The 23,366-nt window shown below is 32.5% G+C and overlaps 1 protein-coding gene across 5 annotated transcripts in view; it reads right to left on the minus strand.

The window, feature by feature from the left end:
• Positions 1-23,366, minus strand: part of RUNDC3B (RUN domain containing 3B) — a 121,534-nt gene that overhangs the window by 91,209 nt on the left and 6,959 nt on the right. For all 5 annotated transcript variants that reach the window (XM_031454844.2, XM_031454840.2, XM_031454845.2 and 2 more), the window contains exon 2: positions 10,372-10,487. In XM_031454844.2, coding sequence (XP_031310704.1) covers positions 10,372-10,487 — 116 coding nt within the window. The remainder of the gene's footprint in view (positions 1-10,371; positions 10,488-23,366) is intronic.

The raw sequence follows: 23,366 nt of genomic DNA on the forward strand, positions 1-23,366 counted from the left end.
TTTTGTTAGGATTTGTCTTTGAAGAAACTGCTCTATTTCATCCAATTTGTCAAATTTATGGTAAGAGTCATTCATAGTATTTACTTATTCTTTGAAAGCAGAGTCTATAATGATAAGCCCTCTTTCATTCCTGATATTGGCAATTTGTGTTTTCACTTTTTCTTGGTCAGTCTAACTAGAGGTTTATGAGTTTTATTAATGTTTTAAAACAACCTGCCTTTCAAGTGGTTTTATGTCTTTAATTTTATCAATTTCTGCTTTTGTCTTTATTATTTATTCTTTCTGCTTGCTTTGGGTGTAATTTTTTCTTCTTTTTTTAGTTTCTTATGGTGCAATCTTGGCTTATTGATTTTAAACCTTTCTTCTTTCCTAATATAAGCTTTTAATGCCTTAAATATCCCTTTAAGCACTTCTTTAACTGCACCCCATACACTTTGATATGATGCATTTTATTTTCCATTTAGTTCAAAATGACTTTCTTATTTTCCTTGAGACTTCCTCTTTGAATCATGAGTTGGTTATAAGGTTTTTTAATTTCCAAATATTGGTGATTTTTCATATTTTTCTGCTCTTAATTTCTAGTTTAATTCATTTAGAGTCAGTGAACATACTTTGTATGATTTTAATTCTTTCAAATTTGTTAAGGTTTGTGTTATGGTTCAGAATAAGATCTTCTTGAATGTTCCATTTGCCCTTGAAAAGAACATAGAATCTGTTGTTATCGGGTGGGGTATTTTATAAATGTCAATTTTAAGTCAGTTGATTAATAATGCTGTTCAGATCTTTTGTACCCTTACTGACTTTGTCTACTTGACCTACTGATTACCATAAGAGTGCTGAAGTTGACAAGTACAGCTGTGGATTTTTCTGTTTTTAACTCTCTAGTCAGTTCTATCAGCTTTTGCTTTTTGAAGCTCTGTTGTTAGCTGCACATATTTTAGGATTTGTTATGTTTTCTTGACAAATTGACTGTTTTTTTATTATGTAGAAGTTCACCATCAATCCCATCAATTTTCCTTGTTCGAAAACTTACACTATCTGATATTAATATAGTCAATGTAGTCCAATTTTCTTTTGGTTAGTTTCTGCATAGAATATCTTTTTCTATCTTTTTACTTTTAATCAATCTGCATCATTATATTTAAAGTGGTTTTTAAATTTTATATAATGAGGGTTTTTTTTTAACCCAACCAATTTATTTTAATTTAATTGGTGTTTCTATATCATTCATATTTAATGTAACTATTAATACAATTGGATTTAGGTCTACTATTTGATTGTTTTCTGTTTATCCTTTTTATACCTGCCTTATCTTAGGTAATTTGAGTATTTTCAGCATTCCATTTTAATTTATCTATTGGCTTTTTGCTAGCTCTCTTAGTATTATTATAGTCACTGCTTTAGAGATTACAATGTAAAACCTAAACTTTAACAGTCTACTCAGAGTTAGTATTTTATCATTTCAAGTAAAATACATGACCATATAGATCCCTTTACTTTCCCCTTTTTGTTTTAAATGTCATTTATATTAAATATGCTAACACTGAAACCTCCCAAGACATGCTGTAATTTTTGCTTTCAATAGCTATTATTTTAAAGATCTTGAGGCTAAAAAAAAAAAAATCTGCTACATTTACTCAGATATTTACCATTTCTGTTGTTCTTTTTTCATCACAAAGTTCTAAGTTTCCCTGGTATCTTTTTTAGTCTGAAGGACTTTCATTAACATTTCTTTTAGACCAGGTCTACTAATAACAATTTCTAATTTGCCTTCATCTGAGTATTTCTTTATTTTGCCTTCCTCTGTGAGGATACAGAACTCTGAGTTGGCAGTTCTTTTCTTTCAGAACCTTAAGCAATTCTTTCACTGTGTTCTGTGGTTTCTGATGAAACACCTGTAGTCATTTGAATTGTTGCTCCCTATACATAATATATTTCTCTTTCAAGATTTTTTGTCTTTTATTTTCAGAAGTTTGGTTATGATGTATCTGGGGAGTGCTTAATTTTGAGTTTACCTTTTCAGACGTTTGCTAAGCTTCTTGATCTGTAAGTTTATGTCTTTCCCAGATCCAGGAACTTATAGCTTTATTTTTTTCTAATGTATTTTCTGCACCAATCTCTTCCCCCTCTCCTGGGATTCCAATGATACAAATGTTACATCTTCTGCTACTGTCCAGTAGGTCCCTGAAGTGCTGATTCTTCAGTTTGGATAATTTCTATTTTCAACTTCATACATAGCTCTATAATCTCCACTCTGTTACAGAACCCCACCTAGTAAATGTCTTATTTCAGATATTTTACTTTTATGTTCTAAAATTTCCACTTGGCCTTTTACAAGGTTTTAAATTCTCAATTCAGAAATTCTCTTTATCTATTAATTTCAAGAATATTTACCTTACATCAAAGAGCATGGTTATAATGGCTGCTTTAACATCTTTGCCTGATAATTCATCTCAAGACTGGCATCTTTGTCTTTTCCTGACAACTGGTCATATTTTTCTGGCTCTTTGTATATAAAGTAACTTCAAGTTTTATAATGGATGTTTTAAATATTATCTTTAGACTAAATTCTGTTAAAATCCCCTAACGTATCTTGATTTTTGTTTTTCCTTTTGGTAGGCAATCAACCCAATTAGAATCAGACTGCCAAGTTTTTTCTTGCTTTATGTGGGAAGAAATTCCAATGTAAGTTCAGTTCATAAATCCTTAGCTATATTTCTTTGGGCTTTCCTCACATATATGCTGCTCTGGGACCCGGGCAGCAGTTTGTACCCTAGCTCAATTCTCATATTCTTAGCTGGGAGGCCAGAACTTTCGCTGGTCAGTGCTCTCTTCCCTGATACACTCTTCAGCTCTCAGGTCTCTCCTTTTCCTAATTCCTCTAGCCTAATACAAGGTGTTCTCTTTGAGTTTTAACCTATCACACTATGGCACAATTCTGGACAACTCAAGTTCTTGTGGGGAGAGCAGCAAGAAAAAAGAGAAAAACATGGGAAGCCTCAATACTCTCTGGTTCACAGAGGCTTTTTTTCCTGATCCTGTGGCCAGAAAGAGAGGGTTACTGTCAGAGATTCTGCTCTCTGCATCCACAGTACAATTAAGGACCAAGGGTCCCTCAGGTTAAGGCTGAGGATATCGAAGAAAAAAAAATACACAGGACACTCACTCTAATGATGGTTTTTCTTCAAATTTTAGTATCTCTCCCCAACCTGGCTGCTACTGTTTACTTTCCAAAGTATACAAGTAGCTGCTTTTTAAAAATTCAGTCCAGAATTTTTAGCTGCAATTGGTGGAAAAGTGCTGTTGGGCTGAACTGAGATCACCCCAAAGTCACATGATGATGCCCTAACATCTAATGTGACTATATCTGGAGAAACGGCCTATAAGGAAGTAATTAATGTTAAATGAGGTCATAAGGGTGAGGTCTTGATCCTTTAGGATTAGTGTCCTCATAAAAAGGGACACCAGAGAGCACTCTCACTCTCTCTCTCTGCCATGTTAGGACATAGCAAGAAGGTAACTATCTACAAGTCAGGAAAAGAGTTCTGACCAGAACATGAGTCAGCCAGGACCTTGGTCTTGGACTTTCCAGCCTCCAGCACTGTGTGAAATAAATTTCTGTTGCTTATGCCACCCAGTCTGTGGCATTCTGTTATGTTAGCCCAAGCATACTAAAACAGAAAGTTAGCATAGTAGTGGACTGACTCCATTTTCACTAGCATCATAGGTTCAGTTAGCTTTTTCAATTGTCACTTTTGAAGGCTATAATGTGGTAAGATGTACCGTATACTAAAAGACATAAGATAAACAGAGCCCATGCATTCTGAAAAAGGATACAGCAGAAAAATAAGGTAAGTTTTCATAGGAAACTTGCCAGAGATAAGAAAAATGAAATGGAGAATTCAGAATGTAGTAATACACAGAAGAGGAAGGAGGAAAAACCATCTGTAGGAAAAGCTTATTAAGAACTGGCTAAAAGGAAATAAAGAGGAAACAGAAGGAAGAATGCAACCAGAGTAGAAACTGAGATGGTTACCCAAATAATAGTTTCAATGGGTAATACCAGGAGACCTCATAGTCAAGTAGAAAATTACCCTGTATCTACAGGAACAAAAGAGTAATTAAAAGTCAGGGCTAGAGAATGGAAATGGGTGGATTTATGTAAAAAAAGGAAAATGGTAAAAAGGGGTAACTAAAATTAAAAAAATATATAATGCATTACATATTGTATTACATAAACATGAACATATTACATAATATAGTGATTATATATTACTATGGTATATGTGATATAATGTCTGAGTTTTTCCTGATTAAAAACATTTTCATTACATGACAATAGATACTATCTAAAAGGAACTAATGAACACCTAACAACTGGTGCCAGACTTGTTCTATCTCAACATTACACACTTTGATTATTAAGCTTAACTGTTCACTGAAATCAACAACAAAGGGCAGTGACAACTTTCAAAGAAGAAAAGAAGAGAAAGTTTTGGAACTTTCTTTAGAGATAGCAAGACTTTGACTATGCAGTGGGAAACATGGAATTTTAGGAAAAAATCTTCCTTATTCCCAACACAAAACAAAACAAAAATTAGAAACGCTGGATAAAATATAATAAATACACTTTAAAACATAGCAAGTACATGAAAAAAAAAAACAAAAACACAGAAATCCTTAAAAGGCAAACAATGAAAAACAAACAGAAAATAAAGGAATCTAGAAAAACTCCAAAACTGAATGCATCAAAATAGACTCAAAATACAGAAAGCAAAAACAAACATATATCCACCGGATAACTTGATAAATCCATCAGAATAATAAAATAATTTGTTTCTAAGTTATTAACAGATCAAGCTGACAAAAATGCGACTATCATTTGAAAGACATAATCAGCAATTAGAGAATACACATTCTTCTCAATATGGAACACTTATTAAAACTAATCATAAGCCAGGCCATTAAGCAAATCTTACAAATTTCAAAAAATGTGCCATACAGACCAAATTCTCTGACCATAATTCAATCAACACGGCAGTAAAAATGAAAGGGTAAAAGTGCCTATTTTCAGAAACTTTAAAAATTAACTTTCAAATAACACATAAGCCAAAGAATAAACAATAATTAAAAATAGAAATTACTTAAAGATGAATGTTAATGAAAATAACACATTCCAGACTTGTAAATGTAGCCAAAGCAGTACTTGGAGAGAAGGTTGAAAATTAATCTGCATAGAGTTCAGTATAAACAGAATATGATCAAAAAAGATATAATAGAGGAAACAATAATACTATTAGTACATATAAATGGTCAACAAAGACATAAATTAGTTATTTGAAAGACTAATAAAACTGACAAATTCAAATTCTGGCAATACTGCTCATGAAAAAAAGAGGGAAAAATAACTAATAACCAACATTAGGGATGCAAAAGGGGACCGACTAGCTGACATTTGTGTGGAAAATAATATCAGGTATTTACTGATGGAATTTTTGCTTCATTCTTTAACAGCAACCTGAATTAAACACTGTTGGACCTCCACATCCATGCATTCAACCAATCATGGATGGATAAAAAATTTTTAATTCCAGAAAGTTCCAAAAAACCAAATCTTGAATTTGTCAGGTACTGGCAACTATTTACATAGCATTTACACTGTATTCAGTATTATACGTAATCTAGAGATGATTTAAACTATACAGGAGTATATGCGTAGGTTATATGCAAATACTATGCCACCTTGTATAAGAGACTTGGGTATCTGCTGATTTGGGGATCAGGGAGTCCTGGAATCAATCCTCCACAGATATTGAGGGATGACTGTGTACCAAATCCTTTAGAGGAGGGGGATGGCTCACAAACAATGAGGGTACAGAATAGTTTTTTTTTTTTTTTAAAGCAGAATCTTCGCTTTTAACATCATAAAGATATGAATATGGCCTTAAGTTTGGTCTCTAGATCTCTTCAGGGAGTTTTGACTTTATTAAACCATTCAGTTGAATTCATCTATTTTAAGTGTGTCTCATTAAAAGAAAATACTGCAACCAACTAGAGATTAAGTAGGAGGATATAGAAGAAATTGACAACTGTAGAATACGATATAGAATAGAGAAATCAACAACCTAAATAGACCTATAAGCGTTAAAGAAAGTAAATGAGTAGTTAAGCTGCACTTGTGCACACACAAACCACTGTCCCCTCCTTGACCCAGAGTTTTTACTGGCAAATTCTACCTAATAGAGGAATCCAAGCTTATGCAAAATTCTTCCAAAGAATAATGAAAGCTAAAACACCTTCATTTATTTAATGAGGCAAATATAATCTAGATAACAAAAACCAAAATAAGTACCAAACAGAAAAATTATAGACAAATTTTGCTCTTAAACTCAGAATAAAAACTCCTAAAAAACTAGCAAACTAAATCCTAAGTCTGACAAAGCATTTTAAAATAATACATGAGGTTCAAGTTAGATTTTTTTCCAAGGCTATATGGATGAATTAACATTAGAAAAACTATTAATGCAATTCTTCACATTAAAAAATTTAAAGGAGATTTCTGGTTCCAGAAAGGTTAAAGTAGATGCACTTTCCTCTTGCTAAATACAACCAAAACAAACATAAGAAGATTCTGACGGTGGAGAATAAAAGGAAGATTGGCTTAGGGACCTTGGAACGCAAGAAATGACAAGGCTCACAATCAGCCAGGAGGAAAGAAGTCTCAGCAATTTTGTCTTCTCTGATATCACTCTGTGGCGCTGTTATGATATTCTGTTACAGCTCCATGAGGGTGGAATTCTAGATTCTCCATTCAGTCTTTTCTGGCCTGGATGGTGGTGGTACAGCGGTGCCTCTGTGGTATTTGGCTAAAGTAGAGCAGATATTGTCTAAAAGTCTTGTGTTCTGCGAGGCTGGTACTATTCCTGGTCCTTTAGCTAGAGAGGGCAGGTCCTTGGGGCACATGCACATGCCTGCTGATATTTGCAGGCAATTGGCTTATCTAGTACTCAATTTTAGATATAAAGCAACCAGAAAATCCAAGAAACTGGCCACCATATCATTCCTAAGGTCCTGAAGTCCCTAGACTTCTCCCTACCTTTCAAAGTCTCATGTTTTATAGGTCCAGGGTTTTGGGTTATACTTACTGGAGGAAACAGGGGAAAGTATGTCCACTTTACCTTCCTGGAAGTAGAATTCCTCCTAAATTTCATTTTCATAGCCACCTCATCCATCCCTAAAATGGACGATGAAGAAAATAATACTGCATTTACCCCTATCAAACTTGATCTCAGGCAGCTAATTTAGAGAATCTAAAATATAAGATGAGCCAATAGTTCAATTTTTTTTTAAAGCCTCAGAATTTTACTTAGCCTTAATTTCAACATGAACATAAGTGTGACGTGGAAATCAAAAAGTCACTGTAACCTCAAATTCTAACTAATATAGAGGTTCGCCTATCTGAAGCACTTAACTCTCAATATCAGATTTTAAGATCTGGTAAACCAGTGATAAACCAGAAGAATAACTAAGATTATAGTGCCTTCAAAAGACTGAAAGAACTAGGGACACTATACCTGGAAGAAAGAAAAAGGGGAACTGAGGAAAAAGGATTATATAATAGTAATCTTTTAATATTTATTAGGCTATTTTAAAAAGTAGCAGAAAATAGATCAAAGCATAATTAGATAAGTTGGCTTCATATACATAAGAATTTCCTAATAATCTGAACTGCCCAAAATGTGATGGACTTACTATCCTAAGTTCCCAGGTATCAGAAGTATTAAAACAAAGACTGTATGTCCACCAGTAGGAAATACCACTGAGCAGATTGTTTCAGTAGGAGGGAGACTAGAGTAGCGATTTTTAATCTATGATTCATGGTGCTATTGGAGTGGTGCTGTGGAGCTGGGTGTGGAGTGTGATTGCTGCTGAGCTGGCAAAATGCCAGATTTCCCCACCCAGCTTCAACAGACCTTCCATTTTATATATCCAGCATCTGTACTGACTTTTATTACGGGAGGTGGGAGTGGGCTGGAGAGAAGGATTACGCTTTAAAAGAAATAAAGTTCAAAATGACTGAACTTAAGACATGAACTAAGGCCTCTCTGAATATTCTGTGATTAATTCTTAGTTCTCAGCTATATTCCAGAAAAGTAAGATCATCGTCTTATTAAGGGATTATTACAAACAAGATTAATAAATGTGATTTTAAAGTCCTCCTTTTCTTCAATAATGGGGCTTTTAGAATAAATGAAGCTCTTCATGGTACCTGTGTCAGCACAGCCTATTTTGTGCCTGGGGGTGAATTGTATCTTTCTCTAAAAAAAACTGATGAACTAAAAGCCCTTTTCTTCCAAACATAAAAAGTAGCTGGAGAAAAGTAAATCTTATAAACCCATGAATTTGCATATTTTAAAAGTGTACTTTTATCAAGAAAAACATTAGAAAAATTGTTAAATAAATTTTAAGTGAACACACTGTACTAGCAAAATAACTACATAACTTCTCTAAAAGTAAAAGCAATTCATTGCATATTAGAATACCAAAAAATGGAAAATACTATGTGAATGTTTCTAGACACTTGAATCTTTAATAAACTACCTGATTTTGAAAGTTATAGATCATCTCATGATTCATACCTATACTAATAACAGTGACCATAATAGCTGACCTATAGAAACTTTTTCTAAAAGCACATTATTATTAATTATTAATCTTACCTACCTTAAAAAATTCACATAAATCTCACTGAATCATCTTTCTTATGGGGTCTGTCATACTAGAGGAATTCTGATCTATAAATCAACTAGAGATTCTGTTTTCAATGCAGTAGTTCACTGGCTTCTCAGGAATAACATTCATGGTGAAGTAAGCCTAGAGGTCTATGATCGACATTTTGCTGAGGCATGACTCAGAAGATGGCAGACAGGCATGCAGGAGGGGTCCACTTATGGCAGTGAGTCTATCCCATCACTCAGCAAGGCTATATCAACATGGTCTAATTGTTTTAGTTGTTTACAGCTGTTGTAGTTGTTCACATATTTTGTGAGTGAATTATATGCCAAATGGTATCCCACATCAAGGGAATTGAGGCCCTGTGATAAAACACTTGTGAACATTAAAATATATCAAGCTCTACCATATTACATGTGTTTTAAAGTAAAGTATTATTTATAAATGTATAAAATTTTAAAATATGATCACTACACAATATTGTAACCATGACAATATTTCAAAATACTTTTAGACCCTGTGTTTTCATAAAATTTATTCTCTTATGATAGGTCACATATTAATGGCAGAAAATTTAGAAAATACAGAACAGCAAAAATAAGAAAAATAAATAAACAACCCTTTTAAACACAGAGTAACCAACTTTTAACAGAAAATTTTATGGATCCGATTTTAAACTGCTTAGGGCTGAAAGACTTCAAATTTTGTTACCCTATTTAGTTTCAACTGTTTGTTGTAAGTCCACAGGATTGTTCAACTGATCTGAACAATTACAGTAAAACTTGATGCTTTTGGCATAGAAAAAACACAGGATAGAATTAACCTTCAGATTAAATTTGATTCTCATAAATTATATTACCAAAGCAGATTACTTATTTGAAACTACCATACCATAAAGATTGTAAAGATAATAAAAACTTAAGTTAAAACTTCTAACGACCAAGTTTCCTTCAGGAAAACTAGATAATGGAATTAATGTGATAAAGTTATTATTTATTATTACTAAGATTCCTACTACATAATATTTCTTGATATTCAGCAATATTTTACAGATAGATACTTTTAATTTTAAAATACTTTGTAATTCTGAGAGAACACAGCTCCTATCTTATTGTTAAATCTTAAAAGATTTGTTTCTGACATAAATATATTTACTGATTTATTTTTTAAAAAACCAAAGTCCAGCATCTCCATTACATAGCTCTTTTTAACCTACTTATTGCTAAAAATTTTTCAAAGATTCCGAGTTTAATGAAGAAAAGATTAACCAAACAAACTTAATGCCTGGATGCTTCTTTGTAAATTTATTAAAATACCATCTAGTAATCTTTGGAAATAAGCTACCTTTTAACTTGAGCTTTTATTTTAATTTACATGTAGAAAGTGATTCTGCTTCTTACATGCAGCAATTAATATACTCAATATTTTTTATGCATCCTGGAAACGGGTATAAATCAAGAATAGAGATTCTTTATCAGGGACAAAAGTCAAAAGATTAGGCATTCTAAAATCAGTTTTATGTTTCTCAAGATGCTGCGTGGCTGCTGTATGTATATACCAGACTGTATGGCTTTTAAAATTTCAAACTTGTTAATAAGAGAGATGTTGGGAGAATAAATAATATATTAGCGTTGTTACCTTTTAGCCGGTGACTTAGAATCTGCTCCAAAATAGCTGCAAAATTGTTAAATTCAGGAGAAGAATCATCAATGGTCTCAAAGCAGGACCGATCAATCAGGGTCTTCACAGAAAACCTATAGGAAAAAAAAAAGATTACTGCTTTTAAAAAGACTTGATTCACTCACCTAAAATTGGAAAAACTGGAAGAAAGCAATTTGGGGAGATGTTACAGACATACTTTATAAGATTATATATTCTGAAAACTCCATTTACTCAAATTCAGTCTGTAAATAGAAAATTTTAAAGAAATATCAGGCTTTTCACTTACATATTAATATCTGTTGACTACATTAAGTCTTAGGAATGGTTTACTGTCCACAGAGCCATTAAAAGCAGAATCAAAAAATGACCTAAATTATTAAGTACAAAGCCATAATACTACTAGTACGAGATTTGAACATCACACCAAAATGCTTTTAAGAATTTTGGAGCACAAAATTGAATAAAATAGGATGTGAGTATTCATTAAGTGTGGATTCAAAGTTCTCATGAGCTAAAATAGGAAGAGTTATAATTCTGTAAAGTGTGCGATATTTTTTCTCTTATGAATGTCCTTTGTCTCTGTTTTTGACTGCCAATAATCTGCGTTTTCCAAAACTCAGCTCAAATGCTATGTCTTCAATGAAGGACTATCCTCCTACATGTTCCTAGCACAAACTAGCACTTCGTTTGTATCTCCCTTAAGGATGATTACAACTTATCTTACTGTTACTATTTGTATTGTCTATCTCTATCTTATTAGAATATAAATTCCTCCAGGGCAGGAACATATCTTCTGAATGTTTACATTTTCCTCTGCACACAGGGCAATGCCATGAACAATGGACTCTCTTAAGTACTTGTTGATTTATTTGTAAGACTGATTTTGTGGGAGTGGCAAAGAAACATTTAAAGGCTAATGTCACAGCAAGACAAAAAAAGTTTGTAATTTTTTCAAATTGCAGTCTAGTTGATTTACAATGTTGTGTTAGTTTCTGGTGTACAGCATAGTGATTCAGTTATACATATATAGATTATTTTTCACACTCCTTTTCATTGCAGGTTGTAACAAGATACTGAATGTAGCTCTATGTACTATACATGAAGATTTTGTTGTTTCCCTATTTTATATATAGCAGTTTCTAGCTGCTAGTCCCAAACTCCTAATTTATCCCTCTCCTGCCCTTCCCTTTGGTAACCGTGAGTTTGTTTTCTATGTCTGTTATCTTTCTGTTTTGTAAATAAGTTCATTAGTTTATGACTTTTAACATGTATACATTCATGTAACCAGGGTCAAAATCAGGATATAGAACAGTGCTGCTGCCCCTAGCAACTCCCTCATGCTGTCCCTCTATAGTCAGACCACCCCTTTATACTCATAACCCACAAGGCCAATAGATGAGCGCCTGAGTAAAGACAGAATCACAAAGGTATGAAGAGAAGGGGTAACGATGTGGCTGTTAAATAATTAGAAATGCAAACTATGAGGGAGATAAAGGAGCACAAACTGTTCCTTAGGTTTTAGGCTTACTGGCAATGATTATTCAATCAGGGCCAAAGATACAGGAGACAAGTATAAAGAGAAATATAAAGAGATTTGTTTAGACGAGTGGTATCTATCAACACTTACTATATTAGAACTGAGAAATGTTTAAAATAGAGACAGTCCTCCCTTTGCACAGTCAAGCGGGACCATAAAAATGACCATGCAAGCTGAAACCATGCAGAGTGATCTTAACAATCAATGGAAAGAATTACAATTATTTTGTGCCATTTACAAATTTTTGTCAAAACATTAAAAACTCTCACTGCCAGTTATAATTCATAAGAAAATGGAAAAAAAAATCAAACATACTTATTTAGCAACACTGTAATTTAAAACATTAGCAATACTGAGAATTACAGTGTCTTTGTAAAAAAAACCTGTCAAGAGTGGTTTAAACAGTGCTTGCTTTCTTTTCTCATTATATAAGACAAAAATGCATGAGCAAGTTTTCTATGCCTTGGCAAATTGTCATATTCTAAATTTGGATCCATCTCCAACATTTTATCCTGTGCCGTTTCAAAGTGGTGAAAATCTCTGACAGGCTCTAGAACGTGAAGTGATTTGCCAGCATCACTGCCTCTGGGACACCTTCATCCTTTCTGTCACAACCACTTTGGTCATTTATATCAATATGTTCACCTTCAGTAAGTTCTTCTGGCAGAATATCTCAACTCTCTTGAACAGCACCAGTGTCAACATCTCCACAATCAACTGTTTATTCTAGGATTCCACTTTTGTTTCATTCCAATTTCACTTTCAGCATTACCACTTTCTGTTTCTTTGCCACAGTTTTGTCTCTGTTGGCCAATTTACTCTTTCAATCATGCATTTTTGTAAAACAACACATCGGTTTACAACCCAGAGACAAGGAAGCAACACAACTACAGGTTTTGATTTCTGTGTAACAGACGCATAGTGACCAATGCTAGACAGACTTTGAAAGAAGTGGTGTGACTGGTCACTAATCATGACGTGCATCTGTTATTTACACAGTGGTCCGTGGACTAAAGAACTAGCAGCAAAGTTTTAGTTCATGCAGTTACTCACAGAATACAGTCGTAGTCAAATTATAACTGTGTTGTTGTGGGACCAGTATTAACTACATTGTGGTAACTAAAATTAGTGCATATTGGAACTGTGCAAAGTGAGGAATGCCATACTGATTAATTTTAAACAGAATAAACCCATCACATGTTAGTATAAATATTTTATTAAAACTATATTTTCCAAAACAAAAAGTGCCAATAGCATTATTTTGCATCTGTGCAAATATCTTTAATGTTGTGTTCAACAGAAAATAACTAGATTCTCATACCTGTTTCTGCACTCAATATCTAATATCGCACACCATGCAGCCTCTGGAAAACGCTACTGTACATTTTTTTTTAATGGGAACAAAAAAGCAAATAATATCTTAAGCTTGTTAAAAAATAATTTTGACATTTCAGACCTCAAAAAGGGTCTGAGCACAAGAGCACAAAAGGAACCACTACTCTAAGGCATTCCTTGTATGTAATGAAATTAACAGTGCAACTAGAATGGTACTACTTATACATCATAGAGAAAAGTTACTCAAATAATTTTTCATCTTCTTTGGTTCAGATGAATAACTCTAGGAAAGGCTGAGATAGATTAATGTTCAGCTATGTAGTATTATCTACAACAGCAACTGGAGTTCCATGGAAGTCATTATGTAAAGAGAGAGAGGAAAAAAAGAACACGTAAGAAGTAACACTGATGAATTTGGTCTCTTATATCTTACAGTCAAGATAGATAAATACTAGATGTAATACATGAGTAAATGAATAGAAATAAAAAGAAGGTAGACCAAAACCAGATTAAAGAGGGACTTGAAAACTCATTGTTGTTTCATATATCCTTTTCATCGACAATACACAAGAAAAGTGCTGCCAATCTTCAGCAAACTTTTCATAAAAATAGATAAGTATAATGTTCTTATTCAGTAAGAGAATGAACTGGGAAGTGCTCCTCAAATGAATAAACAAAAACCATACACACAGTCATCACCTCCACCTTTGACCTAAACAGAAGGAAACTTTCAAACGTTTGAATGTTTCTCTCTAATCTTTAATAGATAGAAGGGAATAGGAAATCTAACTCTGCAATCATACGCAAGGTAAATGAGTAATCTACCCTTTTAAAAGATTAGGACAGTAATGCACATTGGTGAAAGCAACTGAAAATTATATTTAAATATAAAAATAGTACGTGCTTATTTCATCAAAAAGAGCTAGATTAGAACTCAATTTCCACCTGTAATATAGTCTAATAAGATTTTAGTCACTACTGTCCTCCAGGAATAATACAACATTACCTATTGTATTTTGCAAATGGGAAGAAAAAGCCATGGAGAGTAACACATTTTTGTAGCATCAAGAGCCATATGCGGATCAATCAGTAGTTGATAAAAATTTTTTTGTCTCATGTTATCAGCCAACTGTCTCCTATGGAAGAAACTATTTGCATGATGAAAGCCTAAAATGGTGAATCTCAGAGCACTGTTATGACTTTTACTTTTAGTCAGATTAGTTTCTTACTAAAAACTAAAACAAAAGCAAAGCACAAATATCCCAAAGCATATCATTAGACACAATTTCTGTTATTTCCAAGCATGAAGCTATTTTAAGGGCAAGAAGCATTTAAAATAATTTCTATTATAATAAGATTAGTAATGAAGAAAAATAATTTTTCCCAGCATTGCTTCATCATTTATAGCCTGCTTTCCTCCTACCAACACAAAACAAAACTTCAGAAAGCAAATTAGTTCTTTGGAGTCTATGTTTTACTTCTAGCTAGCCAACTCCTCCCACTCAACATTACTTCTCTAGAATCACGTGGCTAGCTCCATTATGCCAGAATAATGAGAATCTTTTCCTCCATAACACTTAAGACATGCTATGAAAACCAAACCTGTAAAAAGAATTTCAATACATCTGAAAAATATCACACAGATGCTGAGCTATTTCCTGATAATGACATTAATATTAGTCATCTATTTCCTAAAGAGGACTGATTTTAAAATAATGCAATGACAATTTGATGAATGTCTAAAAATATCAAATCAAGTCTAAGTAACAGCTTTTACATAAGAATTAAAAAGTCAAAAATTTACATAAAATGGTCTTTTAATTATGTGAGGTTTTTCAAATGTCTCTGTCTTAAAAGATTCTCTTTCCCACCTTCAATTTTCTAAAGGACTCAAATTTCCAAAGAGAAGTTCTGTTCGGTTAGAATTAAGAAAGAATGATTGCAACTAAAACCTTCATACTTAAGAAAGCAGGAACTACCTCTTTTCCTTTAGCAACATACCAAGAAAGACGAGATGGTTACCAAAACTATATTTTAAAAAATCCTCATTATATCCATTAAATTAATTCCTTCCATAGTTCATAGGTTGGTAATATAATTGTAACTAAAAAGAATTAAGAAGCAAAAAAATGTGACAACAAAGTAAAAAATAAGATTACTTTGTTACATATCTACACTCTTTATTGGAAAGAAAGTATTTTAAAAATGGAAATGCACTTTAATATTTAAGGCCTTGCATTAGTAATATACACATACATATTCATATATATACAGTGCAATCAAGTAGAAAAGAAATGTACTCCCATATCTTTATAACAAGCTTATATAATGTTAACCATGTACCAAATATACTTCACAAAAAAATTAATTTCACAAAAGATTTCATCTATACCGTTATGTCCCTTTACATGGAATTATACCTGAAGATAACTACAGTACATAAAAGTAACAATAATCATCACATTTCAAGGGTTCAGAAAAGTTATAATCCTTCAGAAGAGTGATATTTTTAAATAGAACATAAGTGTCCAAATTATGAGAATTCTTTCCACTATTTCATACCAAATTTACGAGATTTCTTATATTATCATTGTTAGTAGTCTTTACCAAAGGGGTAGGGTAACTATACTCTGCCATTAATACCCACCATCAATAATCAACAAGGAGACACTGCCGAGAGATATGATACAATCCCCTTTCAAATGAAATGTAAAATGTATCTACAGATGAAAATGAGGACAGTATCCAGGTATCTGTTGATTGGAAGGGCTATTTCTTTTGTTACATTTTACACCAGAAACTCCCAAAATCTTTTTGAATTAGCAATTTGCCTTATTTTTTCAAGTTTTACACAAGTTAAGAATTCCCAGCCATTATGTACACTTTCTCTTTTATTTTTTCTATAATTTAAACTCTTCTATAAGGAGAAAAAAAATATATGCACGTAGCAAGAGTCTGTAGACTACTGTCCGCAGGACAAATCCATTCACTTGCCTGATTCTATAAATAAACTTTTATTGGAACACAGGAAAAAAAGTTCTATCTTCTCTGGAATATGTGCCCTGAAACTCAAAAGACTCTTCTACCATAGTGTTCATCATTTTTTTTTTTAATTTTGCTCAATGTAAAAATTAAAAGGAAATAGGTAGAAGTATATTTTAAAATATTTTTCCCACCTGTATCATCAAAATTTCTTTTAAAAGAGAATTGTTAATCTAGGCACCTTAAGGCTGAGCTACTATATTATTAACATCTTTTATTACTATATAAACAGACAGATAACAGCAGATTGCACAACATAAAAATTAACATTGACACACTATCTTAAAAAAAGGGAAGAAAATTTTTAAAAATTATCTAAAATTGGAAAGTTACCAAACCAAGAAAATGTCCCATCTTAAAATAACTCATTTGACTTATTAGATGAAAGAACTCCCAATTTGGATGATGTTAATAAGGAACACTTTAACTGTACACTTAGGTCACATATACCTCTGGAGTTCAATTGTTCTTTATTCGATGACAAATAAAAACATTGAAGGAATATATCTTATCATAGGGAAGCTATCTAGTAAACTAGGTAACAGCAGTACAGCAATAGGCAGAACAGGGGCTCTGATATCCAACAGCCCTGGATTCACACCAGGCTCTGCTATTACCCATTCCTTGTCAAGACCCTTCACTTCTATGAACCACACTGTCCTCAGCAATCAATTACCTAATTATTGTGAAGATTAAAGGAGTTGGCATACATAAAGTATTTAACACAGAGTTGACTTATTCAAAAATTACTAAACGTTAGCACACATTCCCTTTCCAGTAGACCAGTGTTCTCACAGAGTACAACTAGAAAAACTGGGGGGAGAGGAGGAGTACAGATATCATATGTTTGAAGGCTGCAGAGAGTTGCTGAAACAATGAGAATTAGAAAAGCTAAGACTCCAGAAAAGGGGGAAGCTCAAAAAAGCTGATTGCTTTTCTTTTACCCAGGAGTATCTGCCAGTTTTGAGTGCTGGCAGAGTCTGCACCTACAAAAAGCTGTTAGTGGGGAACAGATAAACTAGGAAAGCTTTTGAAGCAGACTTGTGAAGGCCTCAAACACAGTACGACTTTCTCTCCATCAGGAAACTAAAACCCTAATCTTGAAAAACAGAATAAAGCATTTTGTAGTTTCAGAACACAAAATAATAGTTCAGGACTACCAAAGAAAGGGTACTGGAAAAGAGATAAAACCTAGGTAGAAAATCCTGAAAGGCCAGGGCAAACTAAAACCTGACCAAGACTTACCAGCGCTAAAGTCCAGCCTGGATTCAGCATAATCCCTGACTGGATGAAGGTGATCAGTCACCACACAATCTTCCACAGGAAGATAACATTAGTAAGGGAAAGAGAGCACTATTCTGTACTATTAGTCATGGGCACTAGTATGCTCTTGGCCATGTTTTCCTCAAATTGGGTGGTATATTCCATCTATATGCTCCATGGTGGTCTCTTTCTACTATATGTTAAGTTCTAATGAATACTCTGGATACATAATGATGGACAAAAGGGTAAGTGTAAAAATACTGAAAGAACAACAGAAGTGCTAAAGAAAAATTTTAATACATACTTCAGGCATTCAGTTAAAAAATTCTAGACATGCCAAAAGGTAACACTGTATGACAAAATGATAGAAGGAGAGAGAAAACAGACAATAAAAACAGATGTAAAGATGATCCAATATTCTAGATCACTGATAAGAATTTTAAAATAAGTATGATTAATATGTTCTTGAGAATAGAGGAAAAGATGAATACAGATGAAAAGGTAGGTATTTTTATCAGAGGATTAGAGTCTTTAAAAAAAAGAATCAAATAGAAATTCTAGAACTATCTGAAATTGAAAACTCATTTGATGGGATAAACAACAGATGAGGCACAACAGAAGACATGATTAATGAATGGAAAAAGAAGTCAATATAAAATACATAAAGTGAAGCACAGAGAGGAAATGAGAATAGAAAATACAGGAAAGAACATGAGTCAAGTGGGGCCTGGTAACGTTTAACACACATATAATTGCAATGTTAAGAAGATAACAGCCAAAATGTTTCCAAAACTGATGGAAGAACAATGGAAAACAAAAATACAAATGTATATTGCCTGAATATCAAGTATAAAATATAGTAACAAAATAATCTTGCAGAATTTAAAATGTATGTAGATTTTAAAAGTATGTCTTAGGATGAGGGGGGATAAATGGTTCTAACATTATTAGAGAAGTTGTAAAAGTTAAAATTGCATTAAATCATAATAAATCAAGGGTAAGTGCCATAAGGATAGAAATCAATATATCAACAGTTGACCCTTGAACAACACAGGTTTGAACTGCAGAAGTCCACTTATACGTGGATTTTTTCCCCATAGATAAATACTACAGTACTGTACAATCCAAGGATGTAGAATTGCAGATATGGAGGGCGGACTGCAAAGTTACGCATGGATTTCTGATTTGTGGAAGGTCAGCGCTCTTAACTTGCACATTGTTCAAGAGTCAACTGTATAGAAGAAGAAAAAGGATATATGACCAACAAGCTCATAGAAAGAAAAACTATAAGGAATAAATGAAATAATAAAAAATACTTATATATAAGAAAATAAGATAAGAGAAAAAGTGAACATAAAACAAATAGTAAAATAGTAGCCATACACCCAAATGTAATAACATGAAATATAAATGGGCTAAATACTCTAAATAAAAAACTAGATAAAATGCAAAATCCAATTCTATCCTGCCTAAAGAAACACTTTAAATTTAAGGACACAGAAATACTAAAAGTTAAGAATGATGAAAGCTGGAGAAGGTGTGGAGGAAAAGGAACCCTGCTGGTGGGAATGTAGTTTGGTGCAGCCACTATGGAAAACAGTATGGAAATTCCTTATAAGACTGAAAATGGACTTACCATATGATCTAGCAATCCCACTCCTGGGGATATATCCAGAGGAAACTCCAATTCAAAAAGATACATGCACTCCAATATTCATAGCAGCACTATTTACATGTATGTAAGCAACCTAAACGTATGCTGATAGATGACTGGATGAAGAAGATGTGGTATGTAAATACAACAGAATACTACTCAGCCATGAAAAAGAATGAAATCAAGCCATTTGCAGCAACATGGATGTACCTAGAGATTATCATATTAAGTAGAATAAGTGAGAGAAAGACAAATACCATATGATATCACTTACATGTGAAATCTTAAAAAAATGACACAAATGAATTTATTTACAAACAGAAACAGACTCACAGACATAGAAAAAAACTTATCATTATCAAAGGGGAAAGTGGGGGATAAATTAGTAGGAGTTTGGGATTAGCAGATACAAACTACTATATACAGAATAGATAAACAAGGTCCTACAGTATAGCACAGGGAATTATATTCAGTAGCTTGTAAAAACCTATAATGAGAAAGAATATGAAAAAATACATATATATATGTATAAGTGAATCACTATGCCGTACACCAGAAATTAATACAATGTTGTAAATCAACTATACTTCAATAAAAAAGAACAATAACATTACCAAAAAAAAGAATGGTAAAAGATACATCATGTAAATGTTAACTAAAAAACTGTTTTCACTATGTTAATAGCAGAAAAAATAGACTTTAGAAGGTAAGAACAGTATTAGAGGTAAAGAAGGACATTTCATGATAACAAAGGAATCAAACCACTAGGAAGAGATCACAATTCTTAATCTGCACACAGCTAGTAATAGAGCAACAAAATATTTATAGCAAAAAAAAGGCATAACTAAAAGGAGAAACCGACAAACCTATACTCACAGAGGTAGATTTTAACACATCTCTATCAATATCAGACTAAGCATACAAAAAACTAGGAAGGATACAGAAGATATGAACACAACATACTAGATCTAATTGGCATATATAGAGCATGTAATCAACAATGACAGAATACAGTAGTCCCTTGATATCTGTGGGGAATTGGTTCCAAGACCCCTGAGGATACCAAAATCCACGGATGCTCAAGTCCCTTACACTGGCCTTCCATATCAGTAGATGTAGAAACAGTGGATAAATAGGGATGACTGTTAATATTCTTCTCAAGTGCACACAGAATATTTATCAGAATTAACCATATGGTGCATCATAAAGCAAGCATAAACAAAAAATCAGAACTAAAATCTTTTCAAGTATTTTCTGCACAGTGGAATTAAGTCAGAAATCAATAACTCAAAACAGAAATCCTCAGCTGAGTTAAAAAAAAACCCATGAGTCAAAGAAGAAATCCCAACATAAATTGGAAAACATTTTAAAGTAATAAACAATGAAGATACAAATTTTACATCTTGTTTACTATCCCAAAGTAATGTCAAAGAAGGGAATCTGCAGTCTTAAAACGCATACGTTGGAAAGAAGGCTGAAAAACAATTATCTAAATTCTCATCTCAAGAAACTAGAAAAAGAATAGGAACTTTAAAAAAGTGAAGGAAAGAAACAATAAAGACCAAAGAGAAATCAATGAATTAAGAAACAAATGTAAAACAAAGGAAATTAACAAAGTCAAAGGTTGGTTCTCTGAAAATATTAATAAAATTTACACACTCTTAGCAAGGAAAAAATGGGAAAAACAGAGATTAGCAGTATCAGGAGAGAAAAATAGAAAATAACTTCAGATTTTTAAGCAACAAAAAGTTATTAAGAGGATATTAAGGTGGGGGAGGGTATAGCTCAAGTGGTAGAGTGTGTGCTTAGCATGCCCGAGGTCCTGACTTCAATCCCCAGTACCTTCTCTAAAAATAAAAAAACCTAATTGCCTTATCCCTGCCAAAATAAAATAATTAAATAATGCAATAATAAATAAATAAAAATATTTTTAAAAGAGGATATTAAGATATAAAATAGATAAACAACAAGGACCTACTGTACAGCACAGGGAACTATATTCAATTTCTCATAATAAGCTATAATGGAAAAGAACCTGAAGGAAAAATATATACACACAACTAAATTGCTTTGCTGTACACCTGAAACTAACATTGTAAATAAACTACACTTCAATAAAAAATTAAATTAAAGAAGAGTATATTTAGAAAAATTTAAGTTTAAATTTAATAACATGAAATGGGTGTATTCCTTGAAGAACTTGCTAAAACTGATACAAGAAGAAACAGGAAATCTTAATTTTTCAGTATCTATTATATAAATCGAATCTGTTACTAAAAGACTTCCCACAAAGACAATTTGCAGTTCAGATTTCTTCCCTGGTGAATTATTTCAAAAGTTTAAGAAAGAAATAATATTAATCGTATATAAATTCTTCTACAGAACAGAATAAGAGAACTTTTCCCAACTTGTTTCATAAGGTCAGATAATCTTTTTTTTTTTTTTAAGGTCAGATAATCTTAATGACAAATTTAGACAAGGACACTATAAGAAAGAACAGTTACAGACAAATAACTCCCATGAACAAACATGTAAAAATTCCAAATAAAATATTAACTCACTAAAGGCAAAAATATGTAAAAAAAGATAATACAGCACAACTAAGTTTTTTTTTAATTCCAGAGTAGTTTAGAATTAAAAAGTCAATTAATGTAATTCACTACATAAAAAGAAAAAAGAGAAATCATATGTTTACCTTGATAGAAAAAGTATTTGATAACATAGTACTCAGTATCTACTTATGATAAAAATTCTCAGCAATCTAGAAGTAGAAGGGCATTAAGAAAAACCTAAGGGAAACATCCTACTTAATGGTAAAATTGTTAACGTTTTCTGCAATACTGTGGTCCTAGCCAGTGCAGTAAGACAGGAAAGAAAAGGCATAAAGTTTGAAAAGGGAAGAAATAAAACAAGCAGAAGACATGAGTATATACTGAGAATGACCAAAAAAAAAAAAAAAAAAACCCCCAAAAGCCTGCAAAATAGCTGTTGGAATTAGTAAGCAAATCTGGTAAAACTGTTAGATTACAAGACCAATATTTTTAAAGGTCAATTTTATGTCTATATATTAGCAAAAAAGAAAGAAAATGAAAAAATTTAAGTTATTTATTATAATAATATAGGAACAATATCAAATATTGAAGAACAAACCTAAGAAGAGATGTCTATCTATATATTCAAAACTACAAAAAATCTTTGAGAAAAATTTCACAACAGTTAAATACAAGAAGGGACATATTATATTCATGGATTGCATGTCTTAATACTGTAGAGATGGCAGCTTTCCCAAAACTGATTTATACGTTAAGTACAATCTTAATAAAAATTACAGCAAAATTTTTAATGGAAATTGATGAGCCGATTCTAAAATCTAGTTTGCAAAGGCCAAGAATAGCCAAGACAATCTTGAACAATAAAAGTAGAGAACTTGTATTACCAAATATATTATAAAGTTATAGTTATCAAGCCAATATGATATTAGCTCAAGGACAAATAGGCTAATGGAATGGAAGAGAGAGTCCAGAAGCAGACACACAAATGATCCAGTCACCCACGAGAACACATCGTCTTTTTAATAAATGAAACATTGAATAAATGATACTTTTTAATAAATGATACATTTAATAAATGAAAATCAAACTGATTTCCCTAAGGAAAATATTTAACCTTGACTCCTATATTTCACAGCATAAACAAAAATAAACTACAAGTGTACTGTTGATATAGATGTAAAAAAGCACAACAATAAAGCTTTTAGAAGAAAACACAAGAATATTTTCATCACTTTGCATTAGTCCAATTTCTTAAGCACATCACAATAAGCACTAACCACGAAGGAAATGTGTGGACTACTTTACGATTACAAACTTCTACTCACCAAAACACAGTTTACAGAGAATAAAAAATCAAGCCACCAAATGGGAAAAGATATCTGCATTACATACATGGAGCAAAAAACAAAAAACCTGCATAAGATGTACAAAGAACTAAACATCAAAGAAACAAAAATTCAGACATCCCAGTTGATAAATGACTTGAAGTGGCACTTCACAAAAGAGCATCTCCAAATGGCCAAAAGACTTACGGGAAAATGCTTAACTTCAACAGACATCAGAGAAATATAAGCTATGTAAATCCGCC

The sequence above is a fragment of the Camelus dromedarius genome, chromosome 7 (genome assembly GCF_036321535.1).
Source record: "Camelus dromedarius isolate mCamDro1 chromosome 7, mCamDro1.pat, whole genome shotgun sequence".
In the NCBI taxonomy this organism is placed as follows: domain Eukaryota; kingdom Metazoa; phylum Chordata; class Mammalia; order Artiodactyla; family Camelidae; genus Camelus; species Camelus dromedarius.